The sequence below is a fragment of the Megalobrama amblycephala genome, linkage group LG17 (genome assembly GCF_018812025.1).
Source record: "Megalobrama amblycephala isolate DHTTF-2021 linkage group LG17, ASM1881202v1, whole genome shotgun sequence".
Lineage (NCBI taxonomy): Eukaryota > Metazoa > Chordata > Actinopteri > Cypriniformes > Xenocyprididae > Megalobrama > Megalobrama amblycephala.
In genome coordinates, this window is record NC_063060.1 from 6,544,758 (window position 1) to 6,568,685 (window position 23,928).

The 23,928-nt window shown below is 37.9% G+C and overlaps 1 protein-coding gene and 1 long non-coding RNA gene across 8 annotated transcripts in view; one reads left to right on the plus strand and one right to left on the minus strand.

The window, feature by feature from the left end:
- The window catches only part of sema6ba (sema domain, transmembrane domain (TM), and cytoplasmic domain, (semaphorin) 6Ba), a 184,781-nt gene extending 173,777 nt beyond the window's left edge, over positions 1 to 11,004 (plus strand). For all 7 annotated transcript variants that reach the window (XM_048162487.1, XM_048162484.1, XM_048162485.1 and 4 more), the window contains 3 exons: positions 1,248 to 1,325; positions 4,306 to 4,364; positions 9,072 to 11,004. In XM_048162487.1, coding sequence (XP_048018444.1) covers positions 1,248 to 1,325; positions 4,306 to 4,364; positions 9,072 to 9,988 — 1,054 coding nt within the window. In that variant the 3' untranslated portion in view covers positions 9,989 to 11,004. The remainder of the gene's footprint in view (positions 1 to 1,247; positions 1,326 to 4,305; positions 4,365 to 9,071) is intronic.
- Positions 11,005 to 20,042: 9,038 nt separating this feature from the next.
- LOC125250101 lies at positions 20,043 to 20,688 on the minus strand. Its single transcript, XR_007180718.1, has 2 exons — positions 20,473 to 20,688; positions 20,043 to 20,215 (listed from the first exon to the last, which is right to left on the minus strand). It is a non-coding gene; the product is annotated as an uncharacterized LOC125250101 (long non-coding RNA).
- Positions 20,689 to 23,928: the final 3,240 nt, after the last annotated feature.

Sequence of the window (23,928 nt, forward strand, 5' to 3'; positions counted from 1 at the left end):
TGCACAGACTCACATAAATAAATGCATTTAATTAAGAATGCATTGTGTCGTTTAATATAGATTAAAGTATCAAATCATAATAATTGTGAAATGATAATTGTGTATATGGCTATTAAAAGAGCCAAAGCTGATGCATGAACACTTTAAGATTAATTAAATGCATCAATTGCGATTCATAATCTAAATCAACTCACTTAGTTTTTTTTTTTTTTATATATATATGCAGTATAAGCATAGAATATTGCATGGCTGGAAAGACCTCTCAGCCAATCAGATTTGAGGACCAGAACTAACTGTTGTATAAATATACACTGCCTTGCCAATAAAACAGTCGCTGTTTGGATTTAAATAGGCAAATTCTTATTGGGTCGTTATTTGTGTAGCTTTTCATTTCTTAAACAACCATGTAGGAAGACGTATCATGGCCATATTCCAGGATGACAAAGCCAAGATTCATCAGACTCAGATTGTGAAAGAATGTTTGGGGGGGAACATGAAGAATCATTTTCACACATGAATTGGCACCTCTGAGTCCAGATCTTGACCAAAAACGGATGCACCTCTTGATGGAAAAAAATCACAACATTTATTTCCATCAATAGGTATATTAATTTTTGGTCAAGATCTTGTATTGACAATGCAAGAGGTGAGCACTCTGTAAAGTCTCCTCCAGCACATCCCAAAGACTGAATTTAAGGTCTGGACTCAGAGGTGCCAATTCATGTGTGAAAATGATTCTTCATGCTCCCCCCCCAAACATTCTCTCACAGTTTGAACCTGATGAATCTTGGCTTTATCATCCTGGAATATGGCCTTGATACGTCTTCCTACATGGTTGTTTAAGAAATGAAAAGCTACGCACTCCATCAATTAGGGTTAAAAGAACCGTTCCCAGACATATAACATGCTAGAAACATAATAATCACTGCAATAATGATCCAGTCATAGACTCTTTAAATCCAACTAGTGAATTTTTTATTTGGCCGAGCAGTGTAAATATCCTGTTCTGTCTTTAGAGAAGTGAAACTTTAACCTTGAGGAGCTGGAGAGACAGATACAAGAATCAGAAAATGAGAATGCAGTCCTGTCAGTCTCTTTCTGTCTCTCTCTGTGTTCATTCGGTCTTTGTAAATCTCTATAAATCATGATTTCTGTTTTCTGGTTTTGTTTCTTGTATTCATTATAGAGGAGATTGGTATTGTTCTCTGTAATAACATTGACATAACATTGTGTGTGTGTTTGTGTAGAAACTGCATTGCGTCCAGAGATCCATACTGCGGCTGGACCAGAGGAAGTACCTGCTCACTCCTGCGGCCAGGCACCAGGTTAGATTGAAACCAGGAACATCATCTACACCAGTGGTTCCCAAACATTTTAGAGTGGCGTACCCCCTGAGGCATTTAACATCCTTCTGCGTACCCTCTCTCTTCCGCTTAGACTGCAGTCACACCTTTTCCATTAAGGGACAATATTTTCCCCCTTAAATTGATTTTCAGGTGCATTTTTTACCATTATAAAGGCAAAGTTTTTCTAACCCTATTAAATGTCATGTTTTATGTCAAATTCTTAAAAATCCATTAATTTAATTATTAATAAAATAAATAAATAAAACAAGATCAATAATTTTAATCAAATAAATTCAATATCAACAAAAGCCATCTTTGCACTGCAGTGGCACAAGCTGCATTTAGATGTATTTACACCTTGTCTAATGCTGTTTAGATCTGGATTTGCAATTACATTGGCATAAATAGGGTTATAAGATAATGTTTTTAATAAAAAATGTTCAATAGAGAAATGTGAAAAATGGTAAAAACAAAATCATACTTTAATATGGGACTAAAACCACCAGTAGGAGGTATGTAGCGTTTATCAGAGTGTTTGTTTTCCTGTTTTATATCCACTATTTTACATGTATATGAAGAGCGTGCTTGTGCAAACATATCCATAATGACTCGTGGGAATACCAGTTTTGGTCCTCTGGTTTTCCTTCTCGCCTCTCGGTTTTTACTTCACCTGGGCAGACTACAAACCGTCTGACAGACGTTACAAGTAACAAATCAAGTGGATGTATGGGTCATTGAATCATTGACTCTACCGATTCGTTCAAAGCTGCAGATATGTTCAAAACATTTCTGCTGTGGCTTTGAATGGAACTATTATTTTGTTGCAAAATAGAGCAAACAATACTGACAATACTGTGTAAAAACAAGAAGAACTCACGCAGTATGTTTTTTGTATAAAAGAGAGTTTCATTCTTAAATCGATCTCTATGCACAGTCTGTGTGTATATTTGTTGCTTATGATAGTAAGTACTAAAACCCCACTTTTACAAAGGTACATTGATTGGCATTAATGTAGCACGATTTTTAAGGCAGCACACTCTGCACGCAACCTTTGCAATCAAATGCCTGCTGTGCAAAAGGTGAGGTAATTTGATTGGATGCCATGTATTTATAGGGCTGGGACAATAAAACTGATTCTCAATTCGCAATACAATGATTCTGGATCGATTTTGATATTTTCCAAATGTATCGTGATTCTCTCTTGAATCAATTCTGGTCTTAGTTTTTAACTAGATGGCACAACGTGCTTTAGAAACAGCCGTACTCTGCTTGCTTCCAATTCCTTACACACACCACTTAAACTTAAAGGTGCCATAGAACAATTTTTCACAAGATGTAATATAAGTCTAAGGTGTCCCCTGAATGTGTCTGTGAAGTTTCAGCTCAAAATACCCCATAGATTTTTTTTAATTCATTTTTTTAACTGCCTATTTTGGGGCATAATTAAATATGCACCGATTCAGCGTGCTTCCCCTTTAAATGCTCACGCTCCCCGCCCCTGAGCTCGCGACTCTATAATACATTGCATAAACAAAGTTCACACAGCTAATATAACCCTCAAAATGGATCTTTACAAAGTGTTCATCATGCAGCATACCCGATTATGTAAGTATAGTATTTATTTGGATGTTTGCATTTGATTCTGAATGAGTTTGTTAGTAGCATATGTGTGGCTAACGGGCTAAAGCTAACATTACACACTGTTGGAGAGATTTATAAAGAATGAAGTTGTTTATGAATTATACAGACTGCAAGTGTTTAATAATGAAAATAACGACATGACTCTGACCTCCATGAATACAGTAATAAACGATGGTAACTTTAACCACATTTAACAGTACATTAGCAACATGCTAATGAAACATTTAGAAAGACAATTTACAAATATCACTAAAAATATCATGTTATCATGGATCATGTCAGTTATTATTGCCCCATCTGCTATTTTTCACTATTGTCCTTGCTTGCTTACCTGCATAAAGTCTGACAATTCAGCTGTGCACAGATCCAGACGTTAATACTGGCTTGTCTAATGCCTTGAACATGGGCTGGCATATGCAAATATTGGGGGCGTACATATTAATGATCCCGACTGTTGCGGCACAGTGTTATGTTGAGATTCGCCTGTTCTTCGAAGGTCTTTTAAACAAATGAGATTTATATAAGAAGGAGGAATCAATGGGGTTTGAGACTCACTGTATGTCTTTTCCATGTACTGAACTCTTGTTATTCAACTATGCCAAGGTAAATTCAATTTTCAATTCTATGGCACATTTAAAATAATAATTCAAAAAGTTCGAAAAGGTTTAAGCGAATTACAAGGGTGTTTGCAGTGGGCTATTTTTACATTAATCTTGCATCATGCTCTGTTTTAATGTTTTTATTAATGTGGGCTATATATCAGTATTTTGTTTGTGCACCCCCAGGGGTACGCGTATACCCCAGTTTGGGAACTATTGCTCTACACAAATATAAATGCTTGGCAAAAGCGTTGCAAGCATTCTGCCTCATTGTACATACCTAACATGCATCCAAACCTCAACTCAAGGGGGCGATAGAGTTACCCTCAAATTTCTGTACACTACCGTCAACAAACAGAAATGGTTTTACACAGGTTTCTGGAACACTCTGCTTGTCTGCCATTGGCTGGTCAAACATATATATAGCCAGTGCAGATGTGTTAAAGTTTTGATAGCACCACAGTGCTTGCAAGTTATACTGGGCTAACTTGCCTAGTAAATCTTCTGTCTGCCATGACAGTTGTTGACCTGAAAAAGAAAACTGACTGTTGAATGTGTTTTGAATTGTGTTCAGACACATTTCTGAATGCAATGATGCATGAAATTGAGTTTGCATAACTAGAAGCATTTGCATTCACTTACTTGCATAGAATGCATGTCGTGTATCTAATCTGTAAATTTGCGGTTTATGTTCAAATCCGTTTTCTCCTGTTTTGCAGATTACCTTTTGTGCAGGACGTTGAATATGGAAACACCTCACATCTCGGAGACTGTGACGGTGAGTTTGTGAACCTGTTTAGGATGTGCCCTTTAGCGTCCCCAAGAGAATTCTCTACAACAATTCTCCTCAACAATACTGAGAAGATCCGGTCTGGTCTGGTTCGAAAGTTTTGCTTAAGCAGTCAAAGTCACAAGAAAGTCACAGGTTGGAGATGAAGGAAGATAATGAGAGAGAAAATGAGCCTTGAGTCTTTTCTTTTTAGAAATTAATTAGTTTCTTTAAAGTTTGAGGTGTCTGAGTGCATGGGTGAGTTTGTGACACTGTTTACATTGTTAAAAAGACAAAAGATGGTTTATATTTTTTTAAACATTCAGAAGCTTAGGTTCACTGTAAATCCGCTCTAAATGGCATTTTGCAAAGCTGGCAGCGTATGAAATACTCTCTGTCAATCTCTGAAGTTTTAACCGCTTAAATATGCTCCAAAGTTCAGATTTAGCAGAACGTGGAACGGCAGTGAGGTTCTCAAGTCTCTTCCTTAAGAGCACTTGAACATAACAGACTGCTCAGACAGACGAGGTTATATATTGCTGCAGCCGTATAGCTGAGTCATATAGGAGAGGGAGAGGACAGAATGAATCAGAATAAAGTTCACTGGCTTAGTACGCTACTGCGTTCAAGGAATGTGTCTCTGTGAGATAGTCCCAAGATAAAAATGGAGAACAGCAGCAGAATATGGGTGTCTTGTTTGGATTGCTAATGTTTGCACAGTTCTTGCCACATTCTTTGACTTCTTGAAGTAACTTCCTGGAGTCTGTATGAGAGACAACTGAATTTTTGAGAGTGAATTCGGGTTGATATGTGCTGGGCCCCAACCTCCTGTTTGAGAACAAATGGAATAGAAGCATTAGCAGGGCTACCGGGGCATGTTGTCACACTATATGGGGGAAGTTGTCACAATGGGAATCTGCCATTAAAAATCTTTTGGTTTATTTTTAACAGTTAAGAATTTAAACAAAGCAATTTACAGTATGAAACAGCATTATTTGAAATTGTAATTAGTAAATTACAGCATATAAATGTGACAACTTTGACAACAAAATTCAGCAAAACAAGGTCTTTTTTTGCAATTGGACTCAAAACCCTGAGATAACATGAGTTATAGCATTTGTGACAACTAGCCCTGGTCTGCCCTACGTATTACATAACCGCTTCTTACGCTCGTACTGTTATTACACAACTATTTTTAAATAGCCCTGTGTATTTTTAAAAGTACAAATATTCCATTTAGTCTTTCATAATATATTAATATATTTTAGGTTATTAAAATTGCATTCTAAAAGAAATTACAGTGATGGCGCCGGTCAAGATGGTGGGCTGGTGTGCAGTGTTATTTTAGTATTATTTATATGCTATTATAGTATTTATTAATATTTAAAAAATTATTTTTCTATTTTCAGTTTCATTTTAGTTTAGTTTATTTTAGTAATTTCATGTGCATTTGCATTGTTTTATAAGTTTACTTGCATTAACCGTCATAAACCAGCCTGGGAATGATGGTCTTTACAGCTGGAATAACTCAAGGCTATTGTGAGTTATCAAAGAGAGTTGACTGTGATCATACCCTCATCATGCCTTATATAAAGATCGGTTCAACTCCAGCTCTAAACCTTGCTGGTCTCAAACAGAGCCAGCGAGTGGGGGGGCAGAGAAATGTTGCCCAACGTAATGACATTGCACTATATTTCTCTCTATATCTAAATATTAGTGCTGTCAAATATCACTCTCGGTACTGTGAACAGCAAAACAGAATTGCAGCACTGCCTGCGCAAACACCGGGATGCACAATGTTTTTTTAGACTGTTATAGTCAGGTAAACAACACATAGTAGTGTTACATCACCTTTCATTCCTCAAGTCTGGTGAAACACACGACCGGTTCTCGACAGGCTCTTGTTCGAAAAGGGGCCTAATTCAGTCGAGAACAGGCTCTGGCTCCAGAACATGAACCAGTCTGGTGGAAAAGGGGTGTGAATGTAGCCAGAGAGCCAGGCGTCTGAACCTCAGAATCAATGTACAATAAGTATAGTCCTCGTGTGCAATGTTTACTCACTTTAAATTAACATTCAGCATAAAGCTGGAGGCTGAAGGACACATTTACAGACAGAGGAAAGGGAGCAACGGAATTAACATGAAGAAACAAAATCAACCTCAACATCAAGAGGCAAAAAGGGAGCTAATTGAGTTGATAATTGAAGAGAAATTTAGGCACATTCACAATATAAGTGAAAATCCAACCATAGAGACACATCTGTAAAATATGTGATATGATTTGGTTTTCAGATATGACCCCTGTTGAAATGGCTCCAGGCTGCCGGTCAGCCGTCCTCTCGTCTACATCAAAAGCCTGTCCTCACTCTCTCCATCCATCGCATAGACGTTCAGTCATATTTTAAACAGCCTGACATGAGTGAGACACTGAATGCCAAAAAAGATCAGAACAGAAAAAAAAAAAACAGTTTGTTCAGTGTGTGTTAGAAATCCCCGTTTGATGCAGCATGTCAAAGTTTGCCAGAAGCAGGCAAATACATAAAAAATTAGACATATAGTTTATCCAGCCAAGAGCATTGAGTTTTTTTCTCTTTGTTTTGTCAGTATTGCTGAAATATACTAATTTAGTGTATAAACAGTAGCTGCATATACACAGTAGCCAGTAAAAGTTTGGAGTTTTGAAGTTTTCAAAAGTTTGGAGTCAGTAAGATGTTTTTGAAAGAAGTCTCTTTTGCTCACCAAGACTGCATTTATTTGATCAAAAAGACAGTAAAAAACAGTAATATTGTGAAATATTTTAAATAGCTGTTTTCTTTTTTAATACATTATAAATATAATTTATTCCTGTGATGGCAAAGCAGAATTTTCAGCATCTTCAGTGTCACATGATCCTTCAGAAATCATTCTAATACGCTGATTTGCTGCTCTAGAAACATTTCTTCTTATTATCAATGTTGAATACAGCTGCTTAATATTTTGGTGGAAACCGTGATACATCTTTTTAGGATTCTTTGATGAATAGAAAGTTCAAAAGAACAGCATTTACCACCAAGACATAAATAAAAAGTTAGCCCATACAAGGTTCAATCTAAAATGAGTTTGACAACCTTGGACTAAGACAAAGAAGAAAAAGATAAGAGAAAACTGTCAATGGTCAGGAGATTTCATTCTCTCTCATTGAAATGATTGTTACACCCTTGAGGACACACACATTACTAGCAATCTTGTAGAAGCATTTCAGTCTTTAAGAATGTTCAAAGGAATGTTCAAGGAAACAAAATATTGAGAAAAAGGGTTCAATTGTTGAGTCTGTTGTGTGCAGCAGACTCCTGCTGTTACAATGCACAAACGCAATGAGAGCTGAGATTCCCAGCTGAGACTAGAACATTTTTAATGGCAGAACACATAAAGGTAATGGGAGAGAGAAAATACTAGAAGAAGAGATCAGAGTTTGGGAGTCTGGGTGTGTATGCATGTGTGTTTATATGCCTTTGTGTAAGTGTCATTGTCTATGCATGTGCTCTTTCAAAGAGTGTATGTAGTGTACTGTTGTGGACACTACCATGGTGGCAGTACCATAGTATTCTTTGAAGGGCTGCACACACTATTTGTTCATAAATTGAACGAGTGGGCCACCCAACAATGATCAGTTCACCCAAAAATGATCATTTACAGTACTCCCCTTTATGTCATTCCAAACATATCCATCTCCTTTTGCGGCCTACAATAGATAGAAAATCTTTTGGACTGACATGAGGGTGAGTAAATGATGACAGAATTTTCCTATTTGGGTGAACTTTTCTTTTAAAATTCCTCTTACTGTCAAGACATTTACTAGTTTGGATACTGAGGTATAAACACAGAGTCTGACAGCTTCTCATTTCTGAGACAGCTAACAGCCCACACATAAACGGCACTGCTAGAGGAGAGATAGTCAGTGAGAAGAAAGCCAAGAAAAGAGATAATAGAGGAAGAGAAGTAGACTGAGAAAATAGAGGTTAAAACCAAGGACAGCTCACAGGGAAGAGCAGAAGAAAGAGTACAAGAAATGCTGTTAAAAGAGAGAAAGAGAAAGCCAGTGCTATACAAATGCCAATTCAAAGAGGAGCGATTCGAAAGTATTTAAAGCATGAGTCATCAACTCCAAAAATTGCTGTGTTCTTTGAATTTTCCAAACAATCTTTCCAAACGTACCTAGTTATAATATTTCTTACATCTACTTGCGCTTTCAGAGTAAAGCTGAATTGCACGGGTTACCTATGGTCAGTGTTTGACATGCAGTGTTTGAATGTTCAATGCTCTCAAGGCAGGACTTTTAAGTGCAAGGTTTATAAGGTTGAATGCCATCTCATGTAAAGAGCGACCCTGTCTGTCTACTAAAACACACATTATATCTAGTCTACCAAATAAGGAGAGACTGTAGGCAACAGTCTCTTGTTTTCTGATCGATTGCTGGGGCTGTAATGTACAGAAACTCAATAGATCAATAGCACACAGCTTCATAAGTCATGAGAAGCCTCTTTGATGCTTTTGTAAGTCATTCAAGTGACAATTTTTAAACGGTTGGTCCTCCTGAGCTTAATTTTATCAATAGTTGTAGACGTTATAGTCTTTTTTAGAAGTCCTAAAGCTGATTTTTGCCCTTCAAGTCGCTGAAACACAAACAACTTGTGCACACAAGTTAGAACTGTAATGTATTTTTCTGTCTCTCTTGCAGGTCTGTTGCGTGAGAGTTTTATGGATGAGCCTGAAAGTCTTGTTACTTTGAACCTGCTGGTTGTTGCTGCAGTCTCTGCATTCTCCACTGGGGCGGCGCTCTCGGGCCTGGCAGTGTGCTGGATTATGGGCCAGAAACACCGTCACCGTTCACACAGCAATACTCCATCATCCAGTAGTCAGCGGAAGAGCGAGAAAGAGCGTTGCATGATGGGACAAAGCAGGAGCGGCTCCGTGATGAGTGTATCCCGGCACAGCGGCACGGACCGGCCGCGCTCACAAGGTGAGACGCTCTTCGTCATGCCCAATGGTTGGGTCAAAGCAGGCGACTTGGATCCAGGTCTACTTCCCACACCCGAGCAAACTCCCCTGCAGCAGAAACGTGGGCTACGCCTGTCTGATTCTGGATCCAGTTGGGACCAAAGTCAGACCTTCTTGAGCTCGGTGGGTACCCAGTGCCCACCTCCACCATCCACCTTGTTTCTCAGCTCTAAACTCCTGCAAGGAACTGGTCGACGCCATGAGGAAGCCATAGAAACCGGCATCGACCGCCAACGCTACGTCTCCCTCTCCAAGTACCGGGATCAGGGAATACGCCCAGGCACTCTTCTTCGCAAGTCAGCAGGCGAATACAACTACCCTATGACTCCCCAAGACTCCCCCGACCGGCGGAGAGTGGTGTCGGCCCCCAGCACCCAGATCGAGTACAGCGGAGAGCCTCTTCGCTGGACCCACGAAGGCTACATCTTCAGCAGTCATGGCATACCTCCAACGGGCCACCACTACACCCCGGCCTCGCAGCATCCCGCGGGACTGACGCGCTCCGTGCTCCATGGGTCCCGGGGGCTCATCGACCTGGCGGACTTCAGCCACCTGCTCGGGAAGGGAGGGAACGATCGGACACCGACAGGTCAGTGAACGAAGAGAAACAAAGATGCGAGGAGCTGGAAATTGTAGAAACGTAAGCGGCTGAAACCTCACGTGGACTACAGAGCGCAACCTGGCCAACCACTGCAGCTCACTGTGTCTCTCTCTCTCTCTCTGTCTGTCTTTTCTCACCTGCTTGTTCTCCTTTTGCTCTTTTTTCTGGAACTGCTTGCGTGAGGATGAGCCAAAATGGACCTCACTGACCTCACTGAAGAGTGGCCATTTTAACTGGAAATACCTCTTTCTCTTCTTCTCTCTCTTTATCACTCACGATTACACAAAAATGTAGGCAGAGACATGCTTTTCCCAGTAGCTTTCATTCTTGCTGACTGACTACAAGTGCGGCATATCAAACTTTATTGCCCCTTTATCAGATGGAGGAAAGAACCATAGCCATCTTGAAGACTATCTATCTCTGAATCTGTTCACACCTAGACTTTCTTTAGCAGGTTCAGCAGATTTGTAAGTTTGGCAATTGGGACAATTGTTCACTCCAAATACAACCAAGAACCCTACAGTTCTTTGGAGTAATGACTCAGTAAACGGTGGTCAGTCTAGTCTGATTCTGGTCGATACGAAAATGCTGTAAGAGCAGATTTGGACAGCTGGTCATAAGGAAAGATTTGGAACAGAACCTTCACTACAGAATAGCTTCTCTCCCTTTTACATGACTAATTTGTTCAAAAATGTAACTTGTTGTAGCCCATCAAATTTACACTTTATAAATAACATAAATAGCAGTGTTGTAGTATTCGAGTCTGGACAAGAGCAGACTTAGATACAATTCTGACTCAAGTCCGAGTCCAAGACCATATATTTATGACTAATCAAGACCACTTAATTTGAGGCAGAGTCCCAATTCTCCTGAAAATATAGTCTTTGACTTGGATATGGTTATGGACTTGAGTCTGGTCTTGTCTGGACTTGAGTATAACACTGATATACAGAATGATAAATTGAAAATATTTCTGCATATTAAATGGGAAAATAAAGAGAAGCAGATCATATATAGGGACACAAAATAACATTAACTGTCTGTCTCCATCTGCGATACTTTTTCCATTACAAACGCTTGTGTGTGACATCACTTCTTGTGGGCGGGGCCCCGTTTGATGGTTCGCTTTGCAAGATTTGCAGTACGCCATTTGCTCTGATGCATCACTTTGACCAAAATGTATGGACAGAAAACAAGATTTTTCTTTGGTATGCTTGGAAATCGTTGTATTTCTGACTTTCTGTGTCTCTGTCGAGTGAGCTGAGGCATTTGCCTCAGTATTACCTCAGCCCTGAATTCAGACTTTACAAGAGAGAGAGAGAGAGACGGAGAGAGAGAAAACTTTGGTCAAATGACTTTCATGGCCTCAACCAACCACATGAATTTCTGTGTTCTGTGTAGCTCTGTGAGTTTCATCAGAGGACTCTCTGAGAACTTATGAACACAGTGGATTCCAAGTTTTTTGTCTTTTTGTTTGATTTCTTCCTTTTTGTACAGTGAATTTTTTACACAAAATGTAACACGCAACATGGATCACAGAACTGAAGTAAATACACCCGCTGTTTTCTAGAAAGACACGATTAGAGACAGAACGAGAGACTCTGTCCTGAGGACTCTTGGATTCTTCTACTTGAAGATGCTGTTTCACATTTTGTTTCTCCTGGAGTCTGAAGGAGAGCAAACGGAAATGCCAGAGAAGAGGAATCACATTATTTGAAGGTCTAAAAAGTCTACAAAGTCAAGAAATGTCATGTGATTTGAAGCCAGTTATGTTATTGGGTGTGTGACTGTGAAATAACCAATCATTTTATTTATCATAACCATCATAATATATTTCCTCTCCTTTTTGTATTTATTTGTTTGGATTTTTAGTCATGGAGGTCCTTTCAAAAGTTCTAGATCATCAACATGGATAATGGATTGCGTGTTTCCAGTCATGTACCCGGGAACTGTCAAAGTGAAAACCCTGTGTCTTTAAGTCATTGTGTCCTTAAATGAGAATACTAAAAGGGTAGCATAATCAAATCTACACCGAAAGACTCCCTGGCTCTGTTCCAAACCCTAGAGATGCCTACCTAGACAGCATTGTAAGCTGTTTAAAACAGTAGGCAGCAAAATTATTCCGCCATGTCAAATTCTAGGACAATTTTGCCCAAGATGGCAATACAAGTCGCTTACCTGAAGCGACTTGTATTGCATTTAGGGTATATACATGTTATTAGTTCATGCATTCCCTGGGAATCAAACCCATGACCTTGGTATTGCTGGCTCCATTCTCTACTGTTTGAGCCAGAGGAATGCTTTACCTCAGTCCTAACTTCAGACTTCATAAGAAAGAGAGAAAACGACGAGAGAAAATCTTTGGTCAATTGAGTTTTAAAGCAGTTTCATCCAAGATGGCAGACGGAGTTCACAAGTATGCATTTGGCAGGCACTTTTATTCGAAGCAACTTGCATTGCATTTAAGGTATGCATTTTATCAGTTCATGCATTCCCTGGGAATCTATTAACCCTGTTGAAAAAAACAGCATATGCTGGTTAGGTATGTTTTGAAGCCTTGAAGCTGGTATGAGCTGGTTTATGCTGGTTCTTAGCTGGTCATGAGCTGGTTTATGCTGGTCCTGAGCTGGAGCTAATTGCTTAGGACCAGCACTTGACCAGCTTAAACCAGCTCATGGCCAGCTAAGGACCAGCATAAACCAGATCAAAATAGCTTCCATTCTTCAAAACATACCTAACCAGCATATGCTGTTTTTTCAACGATGGAGTAGTAGATGCAGTAGACAGCAAGGTGGCTCACTAGGGTTTGGAAAAATGCCTCTTTCTCACCAACATCGTCTTTCTGTATGACCCACGCACTCAAGAGTCCATCTCCACATAGGCTAGCTTTGTTATTAAACGTCTAATAGCATCAGTCTGTGAGATATTGAAAGCAGATGTCTGATTAGATGAGTTGCCACACACACTTGAGTTCACAGGAATGCATTTAATAATGGTGCTCATGCACCTGCACGATGTCTCTTATTAAAAGCATGTGCTACATGCATCACATAAGCATACTCCTCCATCCTAGAAACCATCCACATGCCATTGCTGATGCTCTCAGAAAAAAACACACTCCTGCAGTTGTGTGCTATGGTCGGTTGAACATTGATTAGCTCATAAATCCAGCTGAAAGGAGAGTCATGGTTGATTGCGCTGTCTCTCTCTGTGTGTATGTGTGTTTATGTGTTTAAATTACCGTGTGTATGTATTTATGTCTCCTCTCTTCAGCACTAAAGATACACCAGGCAGGAAATAGGATCCGGAACACAGGAAATAGATCCCGGTAGGCAGGAAATGCAAGGATATAGCCGCTTACCTGTAGGTCAAGGACACAAAAGCAAGTAATCAAATGCAGGAAGTAGCAAATGCCGCTAATATGCTAATGTTAAAACCACATGTGGAGAAAGAAAGTTTGTCAGGAAGATATCATATACTTACAGCTAACATTTCAACTAAGTTTTAAAGTGTTTATCTTCTCAATCCTCAAAGAAATTGTGCCATATCCATCTTCAAAAGTGTTTGCCAATAGAAAATGAAATCACTAAGTTTGCTAATAAGCTACAAAGATGCCAAAACAAGTGTTTCTTCAGAGTGTGACTTGTCACATGCAGTTTGTGCTACTAAATGAATTGATACCTCAAATTGTGCAGCTTAGAGGTGTCTTTTTGCTTTTTCAAGTGATCAAAGTTTAGTTTCTTGCCTGGTGGATGAAAAAACTGTCTAATGGAATTTTTAATGTCTTTAGACTCGAGCTAGTAAGCAACTAGATAGCAACATGCTAACAACCACATAGTCTAGTTCCCAGTATAATTCCTAATTTTCTTCTTTTAAAGCCTCAAGAAACTTACAAACTGCCTTCAATTAAAAACACAAGTGTCCACACATTAACTTGAAAATTTAGTGCCTAAAGCTTATTTCCTTTGTAGCAGGAAGTCACTCAGTGTAAATTAAAATGGCTTTCAATTTCCATGACTTTGCCCTTCACAATATTTTTCTTTTTGTTCAGATGATTTCTGGTGTTTTTATTGCTCTAAGTGATGTTGAGTGACATTGACTTTTTCACACAGTGCCATTTGTGTTAATTCTGGTCTATTATTGTCAAGGAAAGTGTTGAATGTTCTGTGAATGTATTCAAACGATTTTTCCCGTAAGCACTTGCTTTCAAAACCGAGAGGTCTTTATCTTTGATCATGCTGCAACAAGCACAATATTGTACAATAATCAAGGCCAATAATGTGTGTTTGACTTTTCCCACAATGTTTCATTCGCTTTTGTGTTCCACATATGATCACATTTTTTTGGTTCTCACCGACTTTGCAAAAGATGAAGAAGGATTCTTGATCTCTTGATAACGACTGAAGGAACAACGTTTTGTAAGACAGTGTATATGGCGACACAGATTTGCCTTCGACGTGAAGGACTGTGTGTAAGACTGAATCAGTGTTACGTTGAGTTGTTTACCTAGACTCAGCTGCTCTGTACATAGCTCAAATCCTGAGTTTCACCCTTCTGCTGACGATGATGTAATGTCCCTGTGTATAGAAGTCGAGGGACGGTATACAGTGATAATTGTTTTGTTTGTTGGTTGGTTTTTAAATAATCTCACATGTATAGAAGTACACACTTATACACCCAGTTTCACACATGAACACACACGACTCAGTACTGGAGCACACACTTATTTTCAAACGTCAATCAACATGGAGATTTTATCATTCTAATAAACACATTTGATTGTTTGACCTTTGTCTCTGTGAAATGTGTCATGATTCCTGTGTCTCATTTTGCAGTAAGACTTATAGTTGCCAGTTGTCTAAGGTACTACATTGTTAATTATGAAACAGACTTTTACAAGCTACTGTATATCAGTATGAAAACCCAAAGAGTCCAACTATTAACCTTAATATTAGAGATATTAGAGATTTCTTTCAGGAGAAGGTTGGCATGTAATGAATTTTCTTTAAATAAAAAAAATGTATTTAATATTTTTAAAGTCCCCCTGTAGTCAATAATTGTATCCTTTAAAACTCATCTTTGATCACCAGAATTACATATTTAAACGTTTTTTTCTTGTGAAAAGAAATGATTAATGCCTTAAAATAGCTTGAATGTAACTCTACACCCTTGCCTCATTTAATATACACGGATCTATATATGCTAATTAGCCCTGCCTCCACTCACTCATACAAGCTCAGACAAGATCCACTCGGTCAACTTACTGAGGTAAACGCTGCACAATGGTATCGCTTTTTACAACATCGGACAGGTTGACATTGACATGATTGGTTACAAGGTATTTTGTGACGTCACAGACACCAGCGATTTCAAACTGCAGGTTTGAGACTGTCTTTGTTTTACTGCAAGAAAATACTCAGCAATGATGTTGACTGCTGAATTTGCAATGGTTTGTCTTAAAGTATATTAAAAACATCAGATAGACATATTAACAACATTAAAAATGTAATTTTCACCACAGGGGGTCATGCAAATTGCAATATATTTTCATTGTCCTCATCATTTATGTCTTAATTTGAATATTGAATAGTTTTAATTTTTCACACTGTCACAATTAATTCATAGAAGAAAATAATTATTTTGAATAATTTCACTTCTTTGGTTTGAGCAGATGTTACTTCTAAATTAAAACAGGCCAAGTAATATTAAATTGTTTTTAAACAAAACATTTTTAATTGGTAATAAATGTATAGTATTCTTAGAACTATTCTATAGGATATTCCATATTTAAAAAGGTTAGTTCTTGTCCTTGATTCTGATTAGTCAATAGCTGTGTTTTATCAAAGTCCCTTTAAGACAAGTCATTTCACTCGGCGGCCATCTTTGAAACGCCTCTCGGGCATCCTGGGCATCATGCAATCTCTTTGAATGGGGAAACATAAAATTCTCCAAAACTGTTCGCCAACCTTACGATTAAATTTCATATTTGAAATCACCAATGAAATCTAACAACAACCGGCTCATAAATTTAGTTTCTAAACGCTGGAATGACAAAAAACTGTATTTTTCAGGCTGGATCAAGCTAATGCGCATGCGCAGACCTAAATGCGCGTCTCTTCCGCCATATTGCGCGTTACACTTTCTCCCATTCAAATGGGAGACATTCTTCCAATACAGAATCTGAATTAAAATGTGTTTGATTTAAGCCTACATTTCAAAATTTTGTGTCATAAAATTATATCCCGCATACAGCTCAACTAACGTGATCGTTATAAAGGTGTTTAAACAACAATACACTTCCACTTGCATGTATTTGACAATCGGAATATCAGATATTTCATGCCATAGCTAACACATATACATTCATAAATCAGTCAATTGTATTTTATTATGAGATATTTTATTCTAATGTGATCAGTGACCAAAGCACTGATGGACCAAAGAGTGCGCATTTTGACATTTGCAGTAAAAACTTGAAATATAAATTCTCAGAAAATGCATTTAATACCAATATATTGAAACGTCTGTTTATATACTCCATTAATAAAGAAGTCCAGACATTGGAAAAATATCAGTCCACATGCGTTTTATATTTAATATGAGGGAAATAGACATGCATGCATGCGTGACACAAAAAATCTTTAACTTTTAGGTAGCAAAATATTTTTTAGTAATTCTGTCAATTACACTAAGGTTATACATTGTCTGCTATATATTTGCTTCTTATTTATTAAATACGTACAATTGATTGATAAAACATTGATCAAAATTAAGATACAATTTATACAAAACGAATATCTTTTAAAAAGAGTTTTCTATAAAACAAAACTTAATGAAATCGTCAAAATTATGTTTTACCAAAAACAGCGCCGTTGGTAGGAGGGCGCCAGCGCCTCTGCCTTTCAGCGCCTATGCCTCGCGAATGGATGATAGCCCTGAAGACGCCTAGCAATGATATACCTTTAGTGGTAGTATACCTTTAGTTAAGTTATACCTTAAGAGTCTTCGTAGCGCGCTAAGAGACAATGTTATCGGGAAACGCAGCCCAGGTATGATGCGTTTCATGCGTAATGGAGATTCCAAAGCGCTCTTCTTTGGTCAGAACCATGGAGAGCGATCGCGGATAGGTCTGTCTTATGCACTGAAACTTTTAACAATGCAACAAAATATTTAAAGAACATCAAGCTATTAAAATCTATATTATGTATACGCACAGATAATATAACAGTAGGCTATATTAGTCAATATTTTTTATTAGGTTAAGCAGTGATTGGATAACGTTTTTTTTTTTTTTTTTATTTAACATTCTTAATTTAAGGCCCACCCACAATTGGTCTGGCCCATCCAAAACTGGAATCCTGGCGCCGTGCCTGGGCCACACTGAGCCCCCCCCCCCACGAATCCCACCCCCCCTCTCACAATATAGTTCCCACGTCCCTGGTCCTATGTTCATAATAAAAAATCTGTTTAAATGTCCGATGATGTATTATCTTGTCCTTTTAACAGTTAAGAGGTTTCCCCGTGACTAACAGAGCTATTGTTCTGTGTTCACAACAATCAGTTTCAATGTAAAAGTCCTCGCTACTGACTGACACACTCATAAAGACAGTCTTTGCCGTCATCTAATGGTGAAATGTAACTTCTGTTGCTGTTCACGATCAGGGACTATCTTTTTCCGGCGGAAGGAAGGCTTTTAGTAAGAGTTTACTTCATAAAGGTGCATTGTTACATATTCTTGACTTTAATATTTGTGTCGTGTGGTAACCGTTTTATAAAAGCAATAAGGTACGAGAGGCTTGTGCTGTATCGTGAATGAGTCACGACTGAAGGGGTTACAGCCTTCAGCCGTGACTTATTCACGATACAGCAGTCTCTCGTAGCTTATTGCTTACTTATCACTTTTCATCCTGCTAAAAGCCAGCTGCTCATTGACATCATTCTCCGGGAAGTGACATCATTTGAGGTAAAACGGCAGAAACACTAGTAAGTATTAGCCATGATTTGGATTTGATTGCACTCAGTGATGCTTTGTGGTTTTAGTTGGTTTGTCTTATTCCATTAATTTGGTAAAATTATAGAAATTGGTATCAACATTTTAAAAAATTATTTAAAAAATATCAAAATTAACTTTTGCCATCATTATGTACTGTAAGCTAACATTTAGTCCCTCACTGGTAATGAGCTGTTTATTAGGCATCCTGTTAGTTTTTAATTAAAACGGATTTGTGCTTGACTAGAGCATATTTCTAGCTAATATATTGTGAGTAATTACACATGATGATCAAGTGTAAAGGTTGTTGTTTCCTTCACTTGCACGGCACCGCCCAGAAGATGGCGTTTCACAGAATGCACATTGAAATTTCACAGAGCATCTCTCTGTTGCTATGGAGAACCATGTCGCCATAGCAACATCTGTGCATCTGAAGACTAGAGTGAAGCTGTTTTGAAGGATCATTACTTGGAAGTTAATTAGACACATCAACATATCAATTACAGCAGGCATTTAGCATCAATGCAATTTAATTTGACTTATTCATGTCCTTTGCTTCGTAATGGCTAGGTCTATTAATAATAAAAATATGTCTAATAGTTCCTACCAGGAACGTTACATTACATGTACTTTTTGATGTGCAGTAGCCTTTTTTTCATTCTAATAAGTAAAATCCATCATCCTCTAAAATCCAATTAAAAAAAAAAAAAAATTATGGCAGACAGGTCTAAAGATGTCCCAAAACCTGCTGAGCTGCCTAAAATTGTACTGTACCATGCTATGCTATCAGATGGTGATACCAAGGTACTTTGATATATCCATTAATAAAGGAATACTATGGTTTACCATGATAGCCTACATATCATAAGAACTGAAAACTGCACTAGTGTTAAATGCCACATCAGCCCTACAGAGTACCTAAAACGAATATTATAAGACTACCGTGATTTTTTTGTCGCTTGCTGTACATACTGCCACGTGCCAACAGCGTTCGGCTGCTTGCAGTATGTGGACGAGACTGCAGAGTAATTGAAATACACTAGATGATCACTAGAGGGCAGTTTAACATCACATGACAACTCGTGCTAACCGTCTGCTCAGAGCTGAAGGCCTGTTGAATGGAGGACCAACCCTACAAAAATTGCAGAAGGCATGGTAACACTTTACAATAAGGTCCCAGTAGTTAGTTAATGCATTAACTAACATTAACAATGAGCAATACTTTTGCTACAGTATTTAATAATCTTTGTTAACATTAGGCTTGTCAGTAAACGGCCACTGTTATGATTGGCTAACTTCATCGTTACAAAGCAGAGCCTATCTTTTTGAATTGCCGCCGAAGCACTTCCTGGAACTATCTGAAGACTACACGAATCACGTGACGATCAAGCGTTTTGAACTTCCGTTGTAGCAACTCTGTCTCTCTATCCCTGTGTCTCAATCAGCTCCCTAGGTCGTGAATCAGTATATAATGAAAGTGAATGTGGCTGATACCCTGATCAGTGCCCTGACTACTGAACTAGGGAGCTGATTGAGACACACGCTCTGGCTCTGTTACAAAGGAAACATTATCAACGCCCCCTCGGATGACGCGTTTTTGTAGGTCAACCCGGAAGTTAGCGGCGCATGGATTCCCTCGGTTGAAAGCCTATGCATTTTTCCCATAGACTTTTGGAAAATCGCAGAAAATAAGCTCTGTGTTTAACAAAGGGTTATGACACTTACACGTTTTGTCTATCAATATAATCTTTACAAGTTAAAACAACATTTATAGATTTTGAAGCCTAAATAAACTCGTCAGATATAAAAAGCTAATAGTAGGCTATAAACGGACTACCCAGCTAACAAAAAAACGTCCCCTGAATGGCCTCTGCGAACGTCCCCCGAACGTCCATGTGTAGGGTCCTCTAGCTGTCCCGGGGACGTCCGCAAAGACGTCCTCCGGACGTTCACGAGGACGTTCAGCGGCCATTCAGGACGTTTAGGGGACTTTCGATTAAGTCCTCTTGTTATTTTTTATTTTACTTCTAGGTTAACAAAAGAAAACAAACACGTTGTAAGGAGCAAAATACGTGTATTTATTTATAAATTAACAGTTTTACAATTGTTGTGCTCTTTCCGTGTGTGTGTGTGTGTGTGTGTGTGTTAGGCAAACATGCAGTTGTGTGTGCTCGCGCGTCTCTCGTTGTCAGCTGTGGTAGTCTGATGGCAGTTTTTTCGTTGGCTTTCTAACCTAAAACGACAAAATGAACACATTCAATCATGTATCAGGTATCGTTTGTCTATTAAAAACATTTGTTACTGTCAATTTGGGTTTAGTTAGACCAAGATTAGCGCACATTTGAAGATAGGCCGTAACGGTCAGCCGCGACGGACAACAACTTCAGCAAACATTTGTAAATGTAATCTTGTCATATAATTTAAAATTTACAAGATAAACAGTGGTTAAGGTAGCTAATGTCTAACTTACTAAACTAAAATTTAAAATACCTTTTCGGCCGAAGAAAGAGAAAACTCGTCTGAGAAAATCACTGGCAGGACGCAGCTGAGCGTTGCCATGGATACATGCGCGTACCCTAAAGAATGACGTCACTCGATCGTCACTCGCTTGTATCTCCCAGCTGTGTGGCTATATTACACTTTTTGCCACATTTCCAGAGAAACATGCGCGCCGCCATCTTTAGAATATTGTCTTTGAACTTCCGTTTTTGCGATAGCCCTGTATATTTCTATGGCATCGCTGTTGAAGAATAATTAGCTGGTGAAGTTGATTTACGTGTTGTAGAGTTAATGAAAGTTATCATGAGCATTGTTATGTTTAAAGCAGATGTCTTAACAAATGTCAGTAGACCGGGAAGATTTTAAAATGAGCAGTTCATTCATAAATACATAAGATAGCTGTGGAAATACAAGCCGGAAGTCAAAAGACAACGAGCGCAGCGCTGAAAAGGGGCGGGGCTACATAAGGTCTATACCTGTCTTAAGTGTAAAAATTAAAGTATTTTTTTTTTCTAAAATAATTTTTCTTTAATAAAACAATGTTTGACAGGTATTTATTGGTATAGGAATTGTCTTACCTGTGTAATTTTCCAATTTCTTTGCCAGCAAAGTGCTTTTCCATTCTTTATCTTTTCTTTGCTGCATTCATCAGTTGAAGTCAACATTATTTTAGAGCTCCACGGGATTAAATGTTCTTTAAGCATGGGAATACATAATAAATTGTATAGGGTGAGTTCAGGGTGATTGGGACACTTTTTACTATTGAGATGACTTGGATAAAATGTCCCATTCAATCTGCATTCACCCTATCTTATATAAAGCCTGCTATTGAGGGGTAGGCCTATCATGATTTTGATGTTTAAAATGATAACTGCCGAAGGCACACATGATCTGATGACATCATTTATTAGTTTGTAGGTTGAAGTACTCCATTATTTTTTCCATTAGGCTAACATGAAAGTTGTTCATTTTTAATATTTACTTCATTTTACAATGAATGGTCATTGTACAGAAACGTCCACTTTTCTGTCCCTAGACTTTACAGAAATATTACACCTGAAAACACTTATATATATATTTTAATATGAAACAATATGTTATTTGAACAATTAAACCTTCTTGAGCCATCAACGTGGCAATATTCATTTTTTAATTGTAAAAATTCCAAGCGCCACAGAAGTGCTCGTCCCCACAGTCATGTACAGAGGGAAAGTGCTTTATTTTGAGCTCAGAAACAGTTTTTCTACCATTTCAAATATAATGTATGCATAACTATCAAATATATTATGTAAACTACATAAAGAAAACAAAAAACAAAACAAAAAAAATGCTGATTAAATATTATAAAATATATAATGAACCCCTGGTGACGTTGTGTCACTGGTGTTACCTTTAAAAAAAATCTCTTTTTTTGAAATAAAAATCACACTGATGGCATCACTTGACTTCCTTCTTCCTATTTCCTGAAGATCCATGAAGAAAGGCCAATGGAAAGTCTCTTTTGAGTTATCAAAATTTTTAATTAGAAAATCATAATTTCATATGAAGCTTTTAGGTGAAGTCACTGGTGTGACCTACATTATTGTTAGAGATTTTTTTTAAACTAGAATACAAATTAAACAACTTAATTTAGTGAATATATCATGATTGACAACATGTGGATTGATACCTTGCAGCAGCCATTTTGTAAAATACATTTTTCATGAAAAATGTCACTGATGTTACCCATATAGATAAACTTTATTCAAAGCTATTCATTAAGTTCTTTTGCATAAAATAGCACTAAGATTACATGATTATAACTCTTCTTTCTCATTGTTAATCCTCATTTGGTCAGATATGGCTAAATTAAAGGTATATGGCTAAATTGAGCACAGCTGAGAAGCAGCGATTTTACAGACAGCATGTTTTATAGACATTTTTAAAATATTTATGATCCTCTGACTGCTTCCACTAATGTCAATGATAAGTCTTTGATTGTATACCAAATGTACAAATTTAGTCCCATCTACTTAATTCTAGTTGACGAATAAGGATCTTTTGGTCTTACACATACGTCACTGGTGATTCATTGTGTCACTGGTGTTACTGTTTTTGTCAGTCACATTAAATAAAATGTGTCATATGTGACATGATAATAATTTTACATTCATTGAATTCTGCTAAACTCAAGAATTAAGATGTAAAGGATTGCATCATTACTTGTTTATAACCGTTTTTCAAATATTTTCATTGTTATAGCAAATACATGCAAAAACAACGTTATTTAAAAACATGCTCGCTGATTATGATCTGTGCTGTGTATGAATACTTATCCACTTTTTCATGAGAAATGCTGTCCAAATGTCCTGTTTGTCATGATGACGTCTAAAGTCCCCGCCAAAGGAAGTAGTCCCTTTTAGCAATTTGTTAGCAACCGCCGATTTTAAGACACAGTAAAAGTTTAAAAAAAATCACAAGTGGGTTATAACTTGTGTGTTTTATGTCATAGATCAAAACGTGAAAGTATTTAGAGGCTTTGTTAACCACAGACCTTATTTCAGGTGATTTAGCAAAAACCCATAGACTTTACGGCATTGGAACCGGAAGTCCTAAAATGCTAATTCGCTTCCGGATTTTGCCTACAAACATGCGTCATCCCAGAGGCATTCTATCCGGTTGTTAAGTCTGACGTCACGCGGCAGTGCTTCCGGGTCCTAACGCTCTATCCCATACCACAAGAAAACAACAAACGATGCTAATATACATACACGATGTGGTGTAATACTACAAAAAATATATAATTATAACCTTTATCTCCATACCAAAATTCCAGATGGCCAGACAATGATTCATCTTTTATAAATCGTTAAAATATTAATATCTGTGACGCTGTGAGCATGGAGACTGTTGTGTACACTGTAAATATTTAAAATGTTTAACTTTTTTTTAAATGATTGATGTTTAAAATGAATAAATAGCACTCATAAATGGCCGTTGATGGTATTCTCAAGTGAAACGAGTAGAGGGTTGGACCCGGAAACGGCGTTCCTTACGTCACGACTTAACAAGCGGATAGAGAATACGAATCTGACGTCACGCCGCATTGAGTTCTGGGTAACTTCTTTGTTTATTCGCCATCTTGACAGGATCGCGCAGCCTTTCCGTTATTGAGTTTAGTGCAGTAATTTGTTTTCTGTCATGATTGTGAAAAATGTCACCATTGTATGTCATTAATGCTGCATCGATAATTGTGATAGTAACTCAGACCATCGTTCTGAGAGAAAACAAGACAGTGAAAAACGTTTTTTCGCCTTTTCTACGTGTAAAAACACCAAGGGAAGCAGGTCGAGGAGATGACGAGAAGACGCCGGATGGCAAATCTATTATTAATGGCACTGATTAAACCCACTGCTTATCACTCAATAAAAGAATGGCAATTGCTAAGTGTTTTTGAAAGTTTTGATT